This window comes from Myotis davidii, unplaced genomic scaffold (assembly GCF_000327345.1).
Source record: "Myotis davidii unplaced genomic scaffold, ASM32734v1 scaffold18, whole genome shotgun sequence".
NCBI classification, from domain to species: domain Eukaryota; kingdom Metazoa; phylum Chordata; class Mammalia; order Chiroptera; family Vespertilionidae; genus Myotis; species Myotis davidii.
The window spans coordinates 7,814,470-7,833,671 of NW_006292696.1; the positions used below are offsets into that span (position 1 = coordinate 7,814,470).

General features: G+C 40.7%; 1 protein-coding gene across 2 annotated transcripts in view; it reads right to left on the reverse strand.

Moving 5' to 3' along the window:
• Positions 1-19,202, reverse strand: part of EBF1 (early B-cell factor 1) — a 392,963-nt gene that overhangs the window by 360,382 nt on the left and 13,379 nt on the right. For both annotated transcript variants that reach the window (XM_006766302.2, XM_015565648.1), the window contains exons 3-4: positions 17,047-17,120; positions 6,561-6,629 (exon numbers count right to left, since the gene is read on the reverse strand). In XM_006766302.2, coding sequence (XP_006766365.2) covers positions 6,561-6,629; positions 17,047-17,120 — 143 coding nt within the window. The remainder of the gene's footprint in view (positions 1-6,560; positions 6,630-17,046; positions 17,121-19,202) is intronic.

Sequence of the window (19,202 nt, forward strand, 5' to 3'; positions counted from 1 at the left end):
AAAATTCTATCAATAAGTACTGTAACGTTAAAACCTTCATTTGCTTCTGGACAAAGGCTTGTAACTGGAGAAAGAGTTTGGGAGGGAGATTTATCTTCATCTACCCACACCTTTAAAGGCAGCGAGCAACCAAAGACAAACCTGCACTGTTCACCATATTTCATTGACTGCAATTGGAGTATTTAGGTCACTTTTATATTGTCCGGGGCTGTATATAGTTACACAGTTTGTATGGAGAGGGATGGGCTGTGGACAGGGGAGGGGAGGAAGAATTAGTTATCTATTTCAAATACTGCCTCAATTTAAAATGACCAAAATACTATCTCTTTATATGCAGGAACCTCTAACTAGAGTTTTAAAAATCTGGTCAATTTTTATTAAAGAGTTTGGTCAGGTACTGGAAGTAAGGAGAAATGAGGGAAATTCATCAATGAAGAGTTTAACTTGAGAGGAGTGTGGTTTTATTTTCATTCTAAGCAACTTCTATTAGAAAAGTAAAAGCATATTTAATACAGTGATATATTCTCATCACAAACTGATGGTGCAAAGTTGCCAGGTGACACACAGGGGACTTTGTACTGCTTTTCTGTATTTTTCTACAACCATTATGAAAGCAAAGTTATGATGAAATGGGGTAAGAAAAACCCACACCATGAGCTGACGCCCAGACCAGTTACACATATCCACTGCGGATTCTCTGAATCTCCGTTAAATACATTTCTTGGAAGTTGCTGCCATTATTTCCTTTACAGGAAAACCACTGTTGTTCATTATACAGTGTCTGCAGTAGCATTAGACCATGTAAAAGTGCTTTGCATTATGATATATTGTCAGCATATTTGAAATGCATTTTAATGTATCCTGGTTGTGTATTTGGGAATAGCTGATAGCAAATGGGATATAGGCTGCTATTAGCTTATTGTATTCGTTATTTTCTTAACACGGCAGCAAACTGCAGTGAAGTGTACAGGGCTCATCTCATATTCAGAATGGTATTATCTGATATGTGATAAAATTTAGAATGATACTCTCTCACATAAGTCTCATTCCTAATAATCGCATATGAATTCCCACTGAGAAAACAAATGTTTAAATATGCTAGGCTTAATAAACATCCGTAAATTCATGCTTGGAGACGCTGGCTTGTCACTCTTAGAAAAATGCAACCTCCCAAATGAACCAAGAGGACAGCAATTATCCTGCCTGGGGCAACTTTAAAAGGTGAATTCCTCCTCCTTTTACTTGAACCCAGCATTCCAGGTTAGGAAATCGGGTGGTATAAAGGCGTATCAGAACTCCAAGAAATGCAGGCACACCTCTGGTTTTTCACACCCCAAGCAGTCATTTGTGTATCTTACAGAGGGATTATGTTTAGTGATTGGTCCTTCTAAAAACTGAATGAAGACCAAAATATTAAGAGTTGAAAGGTCAATGAAATGAAACCAAGAAATTCTGTCTGAAAGCCTCATTTGCAACTTGAATAAAAGTATATGTTTATATTCATGTCAGTTGAAGACTTTATTTTTACAGAAGATAAAAAAAAAATTTAATGGCTTTGAGGTTTACCTCTGTTAATAAAAGACAGAAGGAAGTCATTTATTGTTGAGGGGCCCAGATGCCTTCACAACCTCATGATTGTGAATTTAGAAATTAGGATATACCCCACTCTGCTCCATGGTTAAAAAAAAAAACACAAAAAAACCACAAAATTATATGCTAATTCTAAAGTTTTAATATTATTTTCCTGTTATACAAATGAACATACGTGTTATATAAATATATCGGGATCAATTCAATCAAGAAATTAGCTTGATGATAACACTGCACTTTATGAAATGTACTATCACAGTATTTATATCTCTTAGATGTAGATGGTAAATAAAATCTGTTCTTTGATCAACCCTGACATGGTTAAGGTTTTCTATACAGTCTATAAAATCAACAGGTAAAATAAGCATCCTAATATTTTTACTCCTGAACATTTTTCAACCAATAAACATAAAACAAACCCAATTACTGTTACCTAAATGAAAGCGATCTAGATATGGAAGATCTTAGGCTTTTTTTTTTCTTTTTAGGGGACCCTTGGGTAAGTGGAAGAAGAGTAATTCCAGACTATGTTTCTCACTCTATGAAATCGATATGTATTTTTTATGTTACATGTCAAAGCTTTCATCTCAAACATAGACACAAGAATTTGTGTAAGTGGAAAATAAAGACAAATCTGTTAAGGTTACAATGTGCAAACCCAAAATCTTTAGAGGTATCTTAATTGACAAGCTTTAAAAATCCATGCTTTAAATATTGGCTCTGGGGAACTTAAAACTTGCAGGTTGCTTGAGCTGCATATCCCAAAAGGGCTACGTCTAAATTCACACGAGACAGAGATAATTTGAGGAAGAATTTCATCTTGTATTATTTCTGTTTTCAAAAAATCACTATTAACTGCTCAAGATCCACAGTACAAGGAAATAAAGAATTGAGCTCTTATTTTTTCCTTTTATTTAGTGGCCTAACTAGACTATCAAGCACATTGATAGAATAAAATTGAAAAAAAAAAACACAAATATTGAGTCATCCCCTAACCTGCTTTACTGACAATAGGTGACACAAATCTGGCGAGAAATATTAGGGCTCCATGTGGAAGGAATCCTGCAGTATAATTTGGAGAAAGAAACGTTTGTGTAAGACCACTTGTATTCATCCATGTCATTGCTTAAAGATAGTTTAGTGAGTCAAGGGTAGAAAAATAAAGAGTTTTGTGAAGCAAACTAAGAATGGATGGTAATCCTAACAACTAGATACGGAATGACATTCTGCACATTTAATATATTCAGTTCAAGCATTTATAAAGAACTTTGCAACTAGAAAGTGGAAGCTTTTTTTACAGATTCAGAAAAACTGGGTTCCCAATTCAGACTACCCTATGTGACTTTTGTCATTATCATCTTTTCTGATTCTTACGAAGTAAACCTAATTAAGAACCTCCCTCATTAGTCTTCCAGAAAAATTAGCACAGCTTATGCTAATTACTCCTGCAAAATTTAATAAACTCGTTGAAATGGGAATAGTTCTAATGAGGTTTTATTTATTGAACTTAGATAACTCCAAGGAAAAAGGTTAGGACACAAGGATATCCAATGTGGTAATAAAACTACAATTTATTCAATTTCTAAACATGAATTTTATTGCAAACCTTTTAAATTCAAATATGAGTTACTGTGTGAATATGTTAAGTCAATCTCCACTGTAATTCAATAACTGCAAATCATTGTTTTGCTTTTTATTTAACAATAATTACTATACATAGCCCTTTACCTCAACAATAATGAAATTTGCTATTATTAGTTCCTGGTCATCAGCTATTAAACCTAAGACATTTGACTTTTCCCATGTCTACACAGCCCAAATATCTGGATCACTGGGCACAGCCTGGGTTTTGTCACTCTTCATCCAGCCATTTGGTATCAGGCAGAAATTTAAAATATAACCTGGCAGTCAACTGCAGATGCACACTTTCTACGTTTGCAGGAATTTTCCAACAAGCTTTTCGAAGTGACTCGACAAATTGTCACAACTGTAAAAGGAGTCATTTTCTACATCATAGTGTGCTACTGCTGATTTTGTTAATTCCACTTTTTGGATAGACTGTGCCAAGCTGATGTCCCCAAATCACTGGCAGCAAATAATATAGCCAAAATTCAACACAGAAATAGCTTACCCTGCACCATTGCCGTATGACCGGAGAGCCTCTTCTATCTCCCCTATAAATAGTTTCCCTGCATAACCACTGCTTAAAGTCTTTTTTTTTTCAGCAGTGTTCTTCCAAAATCCGAAGGACAAGCAAAGGGAGCTAAAAAGTATTGGTGCCCAAAAGGTAACTGTGGGTTAAAACTATGCTAAATCCTAACACAACGATTGCCTATACCCTCAGCTCTATAATTACATACTGTGTGCATCTTGTAAAAACAGTTACTACTGCTACTGAATACAGGCCCCATAACCTACTTTTCCTAAATATGCAGGGATTCACATCCATAAATCTGAAAACAAATCAAACCCTAAGCGTGTAACACAGATATTATGCAATCAGTAATATAGAACCAAATTGGAAACTATGAAATTCAAACACCGTTGTCTTCATTTTTTTTTTCTTTGCAATTGTATGGAATTGAAAAATCTTTTCTATTTTGCCCTTCCTTGTGTGTGAGCTCTTATTATTATTCTCTTCTCTCGTCGTTAAAAATGGAAGTTTCACACGTCAGCATAGACAAGACTGGAGCTTTAAAAGCCTTTGGCCAACTGAAGAGCAAATTCTGAAAACTCAGATGCAAATAAAGAATAGTTAAATGGGTTTTTGCATATCAGCTGGCATCACTGCTTAAAAGGAGTTCACGGGAGACAGTGGCAACAGCCAGCAAATAAACATATGCTGGACGTGTGCAGACGCACTGGGTTTCAGCTGTTTGTAAAATTCTCCTCTCTTAAGAGACCAACACTGGCTACACGCAGTTTTCTACTTTGTCAGACCAAAAAGGAAAAAAAAAAGGAAAAGGATAAATGTCGTGAGTAATATCTCGAAAGCCACCAACAGTATAAAGTGCATACTTATTTTGCCTAAATTGTTTGAACTACCCCAGCCAAGAAAAGGTTTTAAGTACCCTACTGGGACAGATGCAAAGCGGCAACAATAGAAGCCACACTAATGCAATCCAGGTAACACAATCCTGTTTCAAAAACACGGGCCGGGCTAATTACAGTGCTGCTGAGTCAAGTTTCTTATGCCATCGCAACCCACAGGAACAGGTCAAAATCAAATGTTATTCAAACCACACTCCTATCAACCTTCTATATCAGAGTCACAGCTTAAAACCAAACGAAGAACTTAAAAGCTTAACCCATTCACAAGCAAAAAAAGTGTTTTCATTGAGTGTGGCAAGGTAAGTTCTTGTCATCATCTAAACCAAAAGGAACTGGGTAGCAGAACAAAATGCGTAGTTTCAAATTTGGGGGGACGATCTGGGCTGGTCCTTTGATCAGAACACTTTCTTTTTAATGGATGAGTAAGAAAAACTTACTTAAAATAAGAAGTGGTATTTTGAAAAGGTGTATTTAAATGAAACAAACAGCACAAAGGTGATACTCATTGTTGTATATTATTTGAAGATCTATCTTCTGTTGCAGAAAAAAATATTATATCAATTGCAGGCCTGCGGTCTCAGATGAATATGCCATTCTAATTCTATAGACAGCACACTACCTCACTACACCGCAAACATTACCTGTGTTGCCTTTGAATCAAGTATATTCATATTTATTTATCGGGCAAAAGTGTATGTTGTTAGTGAACATTAGTGAGAAATATTTAAGTAAAATATCCGATTGAAATGTGAGCTTTAGGAAGCTACTGGGCAATCAAAATTGGGCTTAAAATATAAAAATAAACGAAATTGGGCTTAAGCCTGAAGAACCACATATGTCAAAATCAACAACCAATTTTTTGTCATAAATTATGATGAAGCAAACACTTTCCAGTTCACTAAAAAATGATAAAGCAAGTAAGTCCCTAAATGGTAAAAAGAATTGTGAAGACAGATAAGTGGGGGGAGGGGGGGGGGCATTGTCAAAAAACAATATCATCAAACTCCAAAAGAGACTTTTGCTCAGCTGTAGGTCCCTGCAATGAGGAATCAGTCTTGCTTACAAGACTCTCTTCCTGCTAGTGGAGGGTGCTAGCTCTTTTCCTAGCTGACAACCGACAGCATCTATAAACCTTCCAGGCCATTTAACTCTCAATGAGTAGTGCTATGTAACAAATGGTTTATCATACATGTTTCCATACAATGAATTTCAATAATTAAAATGTAAAATGAATATTTGGAATGCAGCTTTGCATAATATGTGCACATACTGGCTTCAAATTGCACCGAACAACTAAAACAGATTTATCGTTCCACAGTGATTTACTCGGTCATGTCAGATTAGTAATATGGATCTGTTTAAAAACACGATAATTAAGACAAGCAGGATAAATTAATCAACTTACGATACAGTCTGAGCTACAATCAAACCCAGGAAATAACAGTAGGAAAATCTTGGTTCGCAGATCTCTTTAAAACTGCTTTTATGCATAAATAAAACCTTAAAATGTAGATGGATTACATCCAACAGAACTACTGTAGCTAAAAGTGATAATGATTCAAACATTTTTCAAATAAAAGTTAAATATTTATAAGCACCCAACCACATTTCATAAATCACAAACTATTATTATTTTATTTCTGAAGCTTCCTGGCACAGCGTGAGGACTGAGCCACTGAAAGTCGGGGGAAAAAAATATTCCTTTAGGAGCATGAATCAGACACAAAACCGGAGCAATCCAAGAGAACAGGCCTCCAAAGAACATTCCATATGGCTTTCCCAGGAATCGCAATAGCTCGGCGCGGATTAAGTCATGACCAACAGGCAGATTTCGGCCACATGCATTCCATGAGCGACACGAGGCAGGTGTCTCATTATAATGAGGAATAAGAATCCAGTGAAAGTAGAGTGGTCCCTACCTGTCAATTATCACTGGATCTGAGGGAGTCTCATTTCGGTTGCCACAGCTTTTCTTGTCACAACAGCGGCTATGGAGCAAAAGCGAAAGGATTTAGTACAACCATTACAACGTAAAATCATCATTTAGACAGACAGAAGGTTCAAATTGCTGGGTTGCAAATGCTAGAATTACCACAAAGCCATACCTGGCAATCAATGGATCCCTAGGACAGAAAATTCTATTTGGGTCACCTATGGGTTAATGGCCAGGCTTAACCTCTCCCTGCACAAAGGAGGAGAGAAAGGGACTGACTCTCTGGGAGCCAGGACCGACAGCCCTATGATGGGGTCTCCCCATCACTGCCCGCAGTATTGGGAGGGCTCACTGTGAAATGCATTATTATTACATCTACCCAATGAGAATATTCAGGGTTGTGGGTGGCTCAAACGTTCTTCCCTCAAGATCACACTAATTGTGTGGAACGCGTCAATAATGAGGGATGAGTGATTTCTCCCCCTCCAGTCATTTTGTATTAAATGGATTCCTTTCCTCCTCCTCTCTCTTTTATGGGAGACATTTTCTTCAACCACATGCTTTCTAACATCCTAAAGCTGCCAGCGCTTGCTTTTGAACCATCTTCATGAGAATAAAAGTATGACACGATAATTAAGACAAACCAAGAAACGGGGTAAAAGAAAGTGGAGACCAGCATGCCCTCTTGTGCTTTTGTGTCCTGCACTGGTCACCACTTACGTTTTCTGGAAGCACTAGGGACAGTCGATCGAAAGGCTAGCACAGCCCAGAGAGTGGGCGCTCTTTATTAGATCAGAAAAAGCAGCCATGGGCAAAAAACGCACCCATACCCAAGTCCCACCCCAGCTGTGACCTTAAGATGCTTCTAAAGGGTAAAAAATTATGGTTTTTGAAAGTTACCCATGATCAATGGAAACCTATGCACCTGAGACTTGTTTGCAAATAAAACATTGTCTGTCCACAGGGGCAGGCTATAAAAGCAAATAGGGTTATACATTACCATGCACAAATAATATGCACTTTGCTCCCACTTTCTTACACAGGCACACATGCATGATATCTCTCTCTCTCTCTCTCTCTCTCTCTCTCACACACACACACACACACACACACACACACACTTGACTTAGTGAATCACAGATCACAGAGCCTAAATTTAGAGCTGCCAGAGAGAATCAAACATTGAACTTCACTTTCAGGACCAAGAGATATACTTCTGCATAGGGAGTCTCTCACCAAAGTTGGGACGTCTCTTTCCTTGCTGTAACTATATCCCTGAGAAGAGAGTCAGCTTCCAAATTTGGTGCTAATTCTGTGTCTCCCATATGTTCGGAAAGCAATACTAAGAATTGTATTTCCTTTGTCAAAGCCCCAGCTAAAAACCACTCCACCCCCTATAGTTTTTGCCTGTCTGATTCGGAGGGAACTGTTCCCTCCAGGCCATGAGCTCTGCGGTACTAGTGCTCCCGGGATAGAAGGCCCAACGTGTCCCAATGTATAAGACACGTGAGGAACAGGAATGAGAAGTACAGTCGTTGGGACGAATGAAAAAAAAAAAAAGTTAAAAACTCAACTCCATCCTCCCTAAACTCTGAGCCTCTGTGCCAGCTGTTCTCAACCTGTGGGTCGTGACCCCCTTGACGGTTGAAATGACTTTCACGGGGTCGCCTAAGACCATCCTGCATATCAGATATTTACATTACGATTCATAACAGTAGCAACATTACAGTTATGAAGTAGCAACGAAATTAATTTTATGGTTGGGGGTCACCACAACATGAGGAACTGTATTAAAGGGCTGCAGCATTAGGAAGGTTGAGAACCACTGCCGGTAAACCCTTTACTCTTTTTACTGAGGTTTAACTTCTTTTTTGTTTTGTTAATCCTCACTCAAGGATATTTATTCCATTGATTCTGCATATCAGATATTTACATTATGATTCATAACAGTAGTAACATTACAGTTATGAAGTAGCAATGAAAATAATTTTATGGTTGGGTCCAACATGAGGAACTGTATTTAAAGGGCCAGAAGGTTGAGAACCACTGCTCTATGCCTACATTTCAAGGGCAGAAGAGCACAGTGGTTAAAAACACTGGCTCTGGAATCAGACAGAACTACCTGTGTTGCCTTGAGCAAGGTGCTACCCCTCACAGCTCACAGTTCCCTCATTTGTAAAACGGAACAATGGTTGTACCCACCCCTAAGTGAGGAGGCGCAGATTCAATGCAGTAAGGGTGTAAGGCCGGGCTCCGTGATTGGACATAGTAAGCGCTCAGCATCATTGTCACTCCCAGCTCCTGCCTCCTCCTCAGAGGCAGCAACTCTCCAAAAGCAGCCCATCTACAGAGCCCACAGCCCCCTTTATCCATGGAGAAAACCAATGAATGAGATGGTCTGTTTCTCCTTTTTTTTCATTTCTTTTTCAAAACAGTGAGTGGGTAATGCAAGTCCCCAGTGTCCACGCCCTCCCCAAGACTAAATGTCCTCTTCCTCCCCACTGCCCCCCAGTCTCCTCCAATTTGCATGATGATAATTGTGGAGTAGAATCTACATCTCAAGCTTACCTGATTCTCTCCCTCCCCACTGCCACCGCCCTGGTCCAATCACTTTCATTTGTCCTTGGATTCCTCCAGTGGCCTACTCTTGCTGCCTACTCTTCACTCCCTGCAACAGCCTGAGTGATCTTTTCAAAATGTCAATGGGACTGTGTCACTTCACTGCCCAGGACCTTTTCATGCCTTCCCACAACACTTAGAATAAATCTATGGCATGACAGGATGCCAGACCACCTCCCAATCTCCTGTCACTCTTCTCCAACTTGCAAGCTGCAGGCTCACTGGCCAATTTCAATCTCTCTGATAGGCACACTGAGTCTGATCCCAGGCCCAGGCCAGGCTTCCCACCTGCTCTGCTCCTCCTTATTCCCCTCCCTAGTTAGGCAGCCCCTCGTCCCCCGTCAGACTTCAACCTCTAGGCTCTTTCCTCTGAGAGGCTGGCCCTGACAACTGCCCTTAATCAAAGTTAGGTTTGTCCTGTTTTTCCTTTCAGGGCACTTAACACAATAAAAACATATATATATTTGTGTGTGTTTTGTTGCTATCTTTCTCCTTCCACACTCCTCCTTCATTAACCCATATTCTTCATAAAGGAAAAAACTGTCAATTTTAGTTACCTAAGGAGCAGCATGAAACCTAGAATAGAACAGAGAAGCTCAAATATTGGATTGATTAACTTCATGAATGAGTATAATGTATTGGGGTGAGAGAATATAATCCACGAAAGCAGAAAGGTGACAGATAAAGAGAGCCAAGATGACCCTCTGGGCAGGCACTCCAGATGGAAGGAGGGGTCACTATCACTGCATCCCATACACCAAAACCACCTCCCCCAGGCGAGGGCCACACTAGGCCAGAGATATGTCCTTTGACTTAATCTGTCCCAAATAAAAATGACTTAGAGAGAAGCCAGAGGAATTGAAGAATAGCATAAATAAGAACCATCCCCTCTATGCTGTGCCCCAAGGGACCCAGAGTAGGAGGCAGATTCGAAGGACAGGAGTGCAGAAGGAGGGACAGAATAAGACTAAAATGGGGGAATGAAGGAAGAGAAAACAGAATCAAGGGGCTGCTGGAAGTCACTTATCACTTATAAAAAAACTTTAGGCAAAGGGTGAAAAATATTCCAACAGGTTCCTGTCTCCCAGGTCATGTCACTGCATCATATAATTTTCCCAAAATGAGACACTTGGTCTCTACTCTGCACCTGGGGTGATAAAAAAATAATGTCTATGATATGAGCCCCCTTTAAATATATATATATATATATTTATATAGTATATATATATATGTACATGTATATATGGAGTTCTGTGCAGCATTAAAAATGAATGAAGGTGGGTTTTATGAATTATCATGAAATCGACATTATATTGTGAACTGAGAAAAACAAGTTGCAAAATAGTATGTATGGTATGGTCCAATTTCTGAGAGAAAAATGTGGGGGGGGGGGATGTCACAAGCATGGTCCACACCCTCACGTCACTCAAATCTCTGCACAAAGTCACTGCCTTAGAAAGGCTTCCCTGACCACCCAGAGCTCTCCAGTCCCTTATTCTGCACTTTTCTTCCTAGCACTCCCCACATTATATTTTATATTATTTGTCTTCTTCATTATTGTCTGACACTCACACTTGAATATAAACCCCATGAGGACAGGACCTGAGATGTTTTTATTCACCTTTATATCCCCAGCAACCAGAACAGAGCCTAGTACACTCTGGCCCTTGGAAAATATTTAATAAATGAATAGATACCTCAAAGCTGTAACCTATAACAAGGAAATAGGAATGGGGAATAATGGAGGGCGTATATTTTATTTAAATACATTTTCAGTCTTCTGTTTTGTATTGCATTATTACTTTCCCACTGCAAAATGAAAAATCAATTGTCAGTGGGAGAAGGAAGGTCTTCCCTTAGGCTGAGCTGACATTGACCCCCCTGTAGCTCCCTAATTCTAACCAGAGCACCAAGCAAAGACCTGTCCTTCTTCCCATGACTGTTTCCTGCCCTCAAGAGTCCTCTGTGCTCTGAGCTGAACCTCCCCTAGTTTCTTCCATGGAACTCAGAACCCAGAAAGGTGGGCACCAGCCTCCACCATACACAAGACAGGCATCAACCAAGGGCGGCTGAAAAGAGCACAGACTCCCTTATGTGTAAGGCAGAAGAGGGCTCAGAATGAAACAATATAGTACATTGGGACAACAAACTCAAAAGCATTTCAAAAGAAAAGTTAATGTGGTAGTGAAAGAACTCACAGTGATAATTATACCCTCATTACTGTGTGATGAATGGGTCTTCATCTAGTCAAAAAGGTGTTTCTCCGGCTCCTACTTGTGTGGCAGGCACTGTGCCAGACTCAGACCTGGTATTGGCTCCCTAACGCAGACATCTATCGTGTGGGAGGGCTTGGAGTTGCCTAATTTGTTTTGTCACAGGGCAGGACTCCCACTATTTCACATCCCTTCTCAACCTGCGACCCAACTGGCAGGAGAGCAATGTGGCCTGTCACAGGAGTGGGTACCCGGCACCTGATGCCATAAGTACACTGTGGGCTCAAAACAGCAGCCCTTTCCCCAGCAGGCTCGTGCATCTCCTGGACAATTCTGCACACCCAGGGAAGGCAAACTTATGAGTCTCTTCCATAGCAGCCTGACACAGGTGGTGTATCTCCAGTGTGCTGACACGCAGCTCCATAAATCACGGCAAGAAACGGTTAGATGTCTCCTAGTCGTGGGACCTGCAGATCCTCATCTTAGGAACATGCAGTTTTTCCGATAAGTAGAGGCTCTCTCAACTAGAGAAAAACATCATATCAATCTCTAAGCTTTGCAATAAAAAGTAAAATATCTTGCCTATTTAGCCAAAGTGGCTTGAGAAGGAGATATAAGAATTACCCGAAGAGTCTGATTAATGGTTGTGAGGATAAATTCATTCTTTCCCTCAGTTTACATACATTGTCAAGTTTTCCCATTCTCTTAACAACAACAACAACAAAAAAGACTTGCTCCATCTTGTTTCTTGAGTTAGTTTCTTTGCTGTCCAACTCTCTCCTTGCCAGAGTCTCCATAAGTTCTTGCCACCTTGACCCCATAAAAACTGGCTTGGTTCACCAGTGACCTTTTTGCTGATTTTCTCCATCTTCATATCCATGTGGAGCCTCCCTAGCACTTACATGGATGGCCCATGTCTTTGAAACACCCTCCTTTTATTTTTAAGCTCTGAATGCTCAAGGTTCTTTTCCCTAATTCTTGAGCACACCCTCCCTCCTGCTACTGTGTGATTGTTCCCCAAGATTGTATCCAAGGACCCTTCTCTCTCTTTTCTCCCACCTTGTCAACCCCTTATAAGCCCATAGCTTCAACTCTCACCGTTGGGAAGAGACTTCTGAAGTGGGTTGTCTTTCACCCTGACTCTCTTCCCAGCTCCAGGCCATAGGACCACCCACCTTTAGACCTCTCCAAAGAGAAATCCTACCTGGACCCCAACAAATGGGTCCAAACACTTCTTCATGCATCCTCTAACATCCTTGTCCTATCTCACCCTCCTCCCCATTTCTGAGGCTACTATCTGCCTACAAGTATGTCCTGTCTTCTCTGAATAGCCACAATCCTTTGTCTCAGCTCTGATCACAGTCAACTCTTTCTACAGGGCAGTCTGGTTCTCTGCCCACAAGTCTCATCTAATCTGTCAGCTCTCCTACTACAGGACTCAGTCCTTTGGGGCTCAGCATTCCACAGTGCTTTGCAGATAGTAGGGGCTAAAAGAATGAATGAAAACATCCTTAACCACCACACCGAGAATGAACAAAGTACATTATGAAATAAGAGTGGGGAAGAATGGAGGATATATATATATATATGTGCGTGTGTGTGTGTGTGTGTGTGTAGGGACCACACACATATATATCCTATATAATAAAAATCTAATATGCTAAGTGTCCGGTCATCCAGTTGTCCATTCAACCAATCAAAGTATGATATGCTAATGATATGCCAAGACCACTCAACCACTCGTTATGACATGCACTGACCACCAGGGGGAAAACGCTCCAACCAGTAGGTGAGCTTGCTGCTGGGGAGCCCTCCTGTGGTCCCTCCACAGCGACCCAACCTCCTGCCTCCCTCCCAGGCCCCAATTGTACACAGGTGGTGTCCATCAGCCTGGCCTGAGCCCTCTCGCAATCCGGGACCCCTCGGGGGATGTCGGAGAGCCGGTTGGGGCCAGATCCGCAGGCCAGGCCGAGGACCCCACTGGTGCCTTTTGTGAACACTTCACTTCCTTTCAAAGTTCTCATCAATCTTTCACTCTGAACAACTATGTGCCAGATACCGAGCTAGACACTGGATATTGCTGCTACGGCTTCGACTACTACTTCTGCTTCTATTAATATTAATACTAAGACTACTGCCACTGCTATAAATACTAACAATAGGCATTCAGTACTTTCTATATGGCAGGCACCAGGATAAGCATTTATAGGTTATAGCATTTAACCTTAACAACTACCTATGAGATAATATTTTTCACCCATTTCACACGTGGAACAACTGAGGCACAGAGGAAAACTGAGTAATTTCCCTGCCTTTAAGTCCTTAGTCCAGCAAGGAAGACAGGCCGTGGACCCACAGTTGTAATGCTCTGAGTGCTTTGAGGGAAAAGCACAGGATAGGATAGGAATGCCTACGAAGGGGATAGGACAAGGGCTAGGGAGGCTTTCCTGAAGAAGTCACGCTGACGTGGGGATCTGAAGGAAAAATCAGAAGAAACCAGCAAAAGAGAAAGGAAGAGAGGCCTGATCAAGGGAGAGGCTGACCCTGAGAACTAAGCCATGGCCCCACAAGAAGCCAGGCACTGATCATGGAAAAAGATCGCTCACCTCAAGAGAGCGCCCAGCCTGGGAAACCTGGAAGGAGAGAAAGCCTGCTTCAGCCTTCCTGGGAGGCTGGGAGCTGGTGCAACTACCAAGTATAGTTCCTGTTTTCCATTCACATTTAAATACAGGATGCTGAGATGCACTTAAAATCAAATCTCATGGATTCCAACTTCTTTTTTTTTTTTTAATCCTTCATGGGACCACATTATTTTAAGGCCTTAACCACCAGGTATTAGCAAAATGTAACGATAGATTCTAATTTACCAAAAATGTAGAAACTCTCCCAGAATTCCAGAAAGAGCTCTATGCCGCTACTCTATGCCACCAAGTCAAAAAGGTTTTGTCTCAAAGAGTAGCAATAATTGTAATCCAATGGCGGCAAGTCCTTTAGTCAGCTCGTGCCACGGAGTTATCCTCACAACAGAACAAAATGGATTTCTTAAATTTGCAGCCACCTGAGACACAACTTCCTTCTTTTCTCTTATCTCATTTCTTTTCTTTCTTTCATTTTTTTTCTTTCCCCCCTTTTCCGCAACAAAACAGAACCATCCCAAACCCTTTCCTGTCGATGTAAATTCTCTGTCTCCTTTACTATCGCTCCAAGGTGCTATAAATATACAGTTTTTGTGACATAAACGCAAAGTTTTATTGTGCCGTTAGCCTTGATAGAAAGCACAGAGAAAGTTGTTTAGAAATTAAATATCTAAAACATGCTATTTTAGAATCCAGGGCCCTCACTATTTCATGTCTGCAATGGAGAAATTTCATCTTGGGGAGAGCAAGCTGTCTTTCACACCATATGGCTAATGGTGGTGCATAGCAATTAGCCAGGCTGATTAATGGTGAACAGACTCTAATTTTATGCTTATAATTGAGCCTGCATTTGCACCCCTGGTGCAAATTCAGCACATCCCAACTTCCACTTACAACAGGCAAGAAATCAAGAGAAATAGGATGGTGTGGAAAGTGAGGTGTTTTTTTTTTTCCTAAAGCCCCCTAAAGAGCATCTGATTTGCAATTTAAAAGACGGTTAGCCACACAATAGATGACAGGTTTGTGTAATAGGGTCATGGCGGCCTGGTAAACAAACAGTCCCCCTTACACATCTATAGGCAGCCAGAAAAACCGTAATCTGTAACATTAACAGGATGGCATTTTGAATATGGCTTTTCCCTCTCAGCCATGCAGTACAAACATCATCATTTGCCTTCAGTGGCTTGAGAATTTTATTTTTGCTATTTTTATGTCTCTGAAAAATAGAAAGAACACCAGCAGTAAAGCACAGCAACCAGCATAATAAAATACTTTGGACCAATGAATTTTAAGAACAAGAAAAATATAAACTGCATTAATAGAGGGTAGGCTTGTGTGTGAAAGGCATAATATATCTCTAAGTATTTCAAGAACAGAATTATTTCTAGCAGAGTCCAAACATGTGCAGATCTGAGATGCAAATCTATGATATATAGATATTAGGTGGCCTATTGGTTGAGATCCATCTTCCTGTCTGTCTCCTATTTTGCTAGAATCACAGGTAATAGAACATTGAAAATTCATTCTAATAGCATGCTAATTGTGGGAAGCTAAAATACAGTCTGAAAAATAGTAATACAAAGGAGGTCATTTTTTAAGGCTTTTCAAAATGATTTTACTCATTTAATTCTGTAAAGTGCAACTCAGCTTTAATCACGCAATTATTGTATGCAGTATAATGCTGATTTTTGCCTAATAATATCTTCTGAGAAATCTAAGACCACATTTTTGGATTTTGCTACTGCTTTAAAGTTAGAGAAAAGCAACCTGTTTTTGGAATAATTAACAAGTTTTACAAATCACTGAAGCAAAAACTTGTGAAACTCCTATATATTTTATAATAATATATTAGAAGTATGTTTTTTAAAGGAAAAGAAAAAAGGAAATTTTCCAGACACATACATAATTCTACATAAAGAAGTTAATATTTAAGATTTCAGTAAGTAAACATGCTTATACATTAAGCCCTTTCTAATTTATTTCCAATAGAGCTTTAAGACTGAGTTCACTACAAGTCCATGAGCAGCAAATAAAGCCCACCCATGCTGAAGCCCTAACAGGATTGGTCAGTAATAGTCAGGGGCCAAGCCTGCTTGAGCCCCGCCTGATGGCTAACAAAGCAATTAGTAGCCTTTCTGTGATGCATAGTGGCACCTTCATGCTTCATCCAATTACTCAGAATATACTGGGAGCCAAGTACCACTGTTACTTTATGAAGAATAAGAATCCTAAACTGCAATTTAAAAAGTGTTCATTCTCTGGTCTGCTTTCCCACATGTGGAGGACTGGCTGAGACCAGGGAACTGAATGTGGTCCAGGGGCCTGTTTTCAAATGTAGCCTCAGTCAGATACCAGGCAAAAATAAAGATCTCATTTGCATGTGACAGGGACTCCGCTTTGCTATCCTTCCAAAAGCTCACCAGCCCTCAGAAATATTAGCTACACTGTCATAGTTACAAACTGGGTTACTAAGATTAAGTGATCAGAGTCAAAGCGGGGAGGAGGGGAAGGGGACGAAAGAAAATCCACACTCCGTTTAAGGAGGAATGCTGCCTATGTACGGACGTTCTATTTTTAAGTGGAAGAATTAAAAGGGGGAACTATACCTTAAGTCTTATCAATGGAGGCTTCTGCTGACATCAATAGAACGCTTACTCATTTTACTAGCAATGTGGTTGAATGCATATATTAACACTAAAAGGGTTACATTGTATTTTATTTGATTGAAAGGAAGAAGGGGAGGGTACTGCTTTGTGCCCATTAACAGTGCAGATATCAACATGGAAATGTATGTCTTACAGGATGGACTCTGATAAATAATTGAGAACCATTCTGATGCCTGACAATTTAGTGCCAAATACTCAGGTTCATGGGTTCTTTTTACATTGTCTAATAGAAGCAAGATTAAACGCGTACCCCAAAATAAACCTGAGTTCACCTAGATTGGAGATACAAATTCATCTTCTCTTTGCTGATTAAAGGGAGAGAACAAGGTATTTCTTACCTGCACATGATCTCGTGTGTAAGCAAGACTCGGCACATTTCTGGGTTCTTGTCTTGGCCTTCATACACTATGGCCTGTAAAAAAAAAAAAAAAAAAAAAAAAATGGCAGGATTTGAGCTAAGAATGGAACCAAGGAGCAGAGAACAAACTATCACAGTTGAGTTCTTACCCACTTACCCACTGCTGTGGGCCCAGAAGTTTTCAGGAGCTAAAGCCTTGCTGGGCTGATTGTTCCAAGAAACTTTGTTAAGGATCAACCCAAACTGAGTGGAAGAGGCTATGTTTCTCTCTGGCCTGTCAACGACCTCATTATGACACACATCTCTGCATCTGTGTGTGAGATGGGTGTCTGTCATCAAGACAACCACAATTCATCCTCAATTCAGAATAAAAGAAATCTAATCAATGACGAGGGGGAACCCAGCAGTTTTAGCAGACTGAGATACTATTGATTTAAAATATAGAAAAGTTCACAGATTTGTATGTATTACCCTCCTCATTTTACTACTTCCAGCCCCAGGAAGCAGTGTTCCAGAGATGAGCAGTAGAAAACAAGTCGAGGTATGATCAATGAATCCATTCACTCACTGTCTCCTCTGAGATGATTCATCAATCAGGGAAAACCCTTCTTCCCACCAGCAGGCTGAAAACATGTGCTCTCCAGGGTGTACACCCACCCATACAGTAATGCTCACCAGCATATGTGTGGGCTTAAGCCACAGAGCCATCTCCCTAAACTAAGAAGAATTACATCTGACTCTCAAAATCTGGAGTCCCAAACCACCTCACCAGCCAAGATGTTTCTGTCCGTTTTTAGTAATGTGCATACAAACGTTTTCTTATGATCACTAGAAAGTTTCCCTGAGAACTCAGCTTCCTGGAAGATCTACATGTTAATACCTGAGCCAAAGAAAAACTCACAGCTATTGGTAGAGCAGTGCTCTGCATTGGGATACATTTTATTTATTTGTTTGTTTATTTTAGTGGGGGGGGCGTTAATCTTTATTGTTGAGATTATTGCAGATGTTCCTCTTTTTCCCCCTCATTGACCCCCCTCTATCCAGTTCCCATCCCACCCCAGGCCCTCTTTTCATGTCCATAGGTAATGTATATCCCAGGGGTGGGCAAACTTTTTGACTCGAGGGCCACAATGGGTTCTTAAACTGGACCTGAGGGCTGTAACAAAAGCATGGATGGAGTGTTTGTGTGAACTAATACATGTTAACACTGCTGCTGGTGAAGGAGAGGAAGGGAGAGCAAGAGGACCCTCCTCTCTTTCGGCTCTGTGGGCTGGATAGAACAGCCAAATGGGCCGGATCCGGCCCGTGGGCCGTAGTTTGCCCACGGCTGGTATATCCTATATAATAAAAGGCTAATATGCAAATCGACTGAACAGCAGAATGACCGGTCGCTATGACACACACTGATCACCAGGTGGCAGGCACTCAATGCAGGAGCTGCCCCTGCACTCCCACAGAGGGAGTGCCGCTCAGCCAGAAGCTGGGCTCACTGGTGCAGCACTAAGGATGTCTGACTGCCAGTTCCTGGAGTGGGCCTAAGCCATCAGTTAGACATCCCCCCAAGGGCTCCTGGACTGCAAGAGAGTGCAGGCTGGGCTGGGGGACACCCCCTCCCCCCCAGTGCACAATTTTTGGGCATGAGGCCTCTAGTATACATATGATATCTTTGTTTAATCTTTTACCACGGCCCCCCCATCCATCTCCCCTCTGACAATCATCAGTCTGTTCCATTTCCATTCCTCTGATTCTATTTTATTCTCCTGTTTATTTTGTTCATTAGATTTCTCATTCATTTATTTTGATTTTCAGATTCAATTGTTGATAGGTATGTATTTGTTGCCATTTTGTTGTTCATATTTGTTATCTCTTTTTCTTCTTCCTCCTCTTAAAGAATACCCTTCAACATTTCATGTAGTACTGTGTTGGTGGTGATGAACTCCTTTCACTTTTTCTTATCCGCAAAGTTCTTTATCTGACCTTCAATTCTAAATGAGAGCTTTGCCAGGTAGAGTGATCTGGTTGTAGCTCCTTGCTCCAACGTCATCACTTTAAATGGTTTGTGCCTGCAAAGTTTCTGTTGAGAAATCAGCTGGAAGTCTTATGGAAGCTCTTTTGTAAATAGCTAACTGTTCTTCT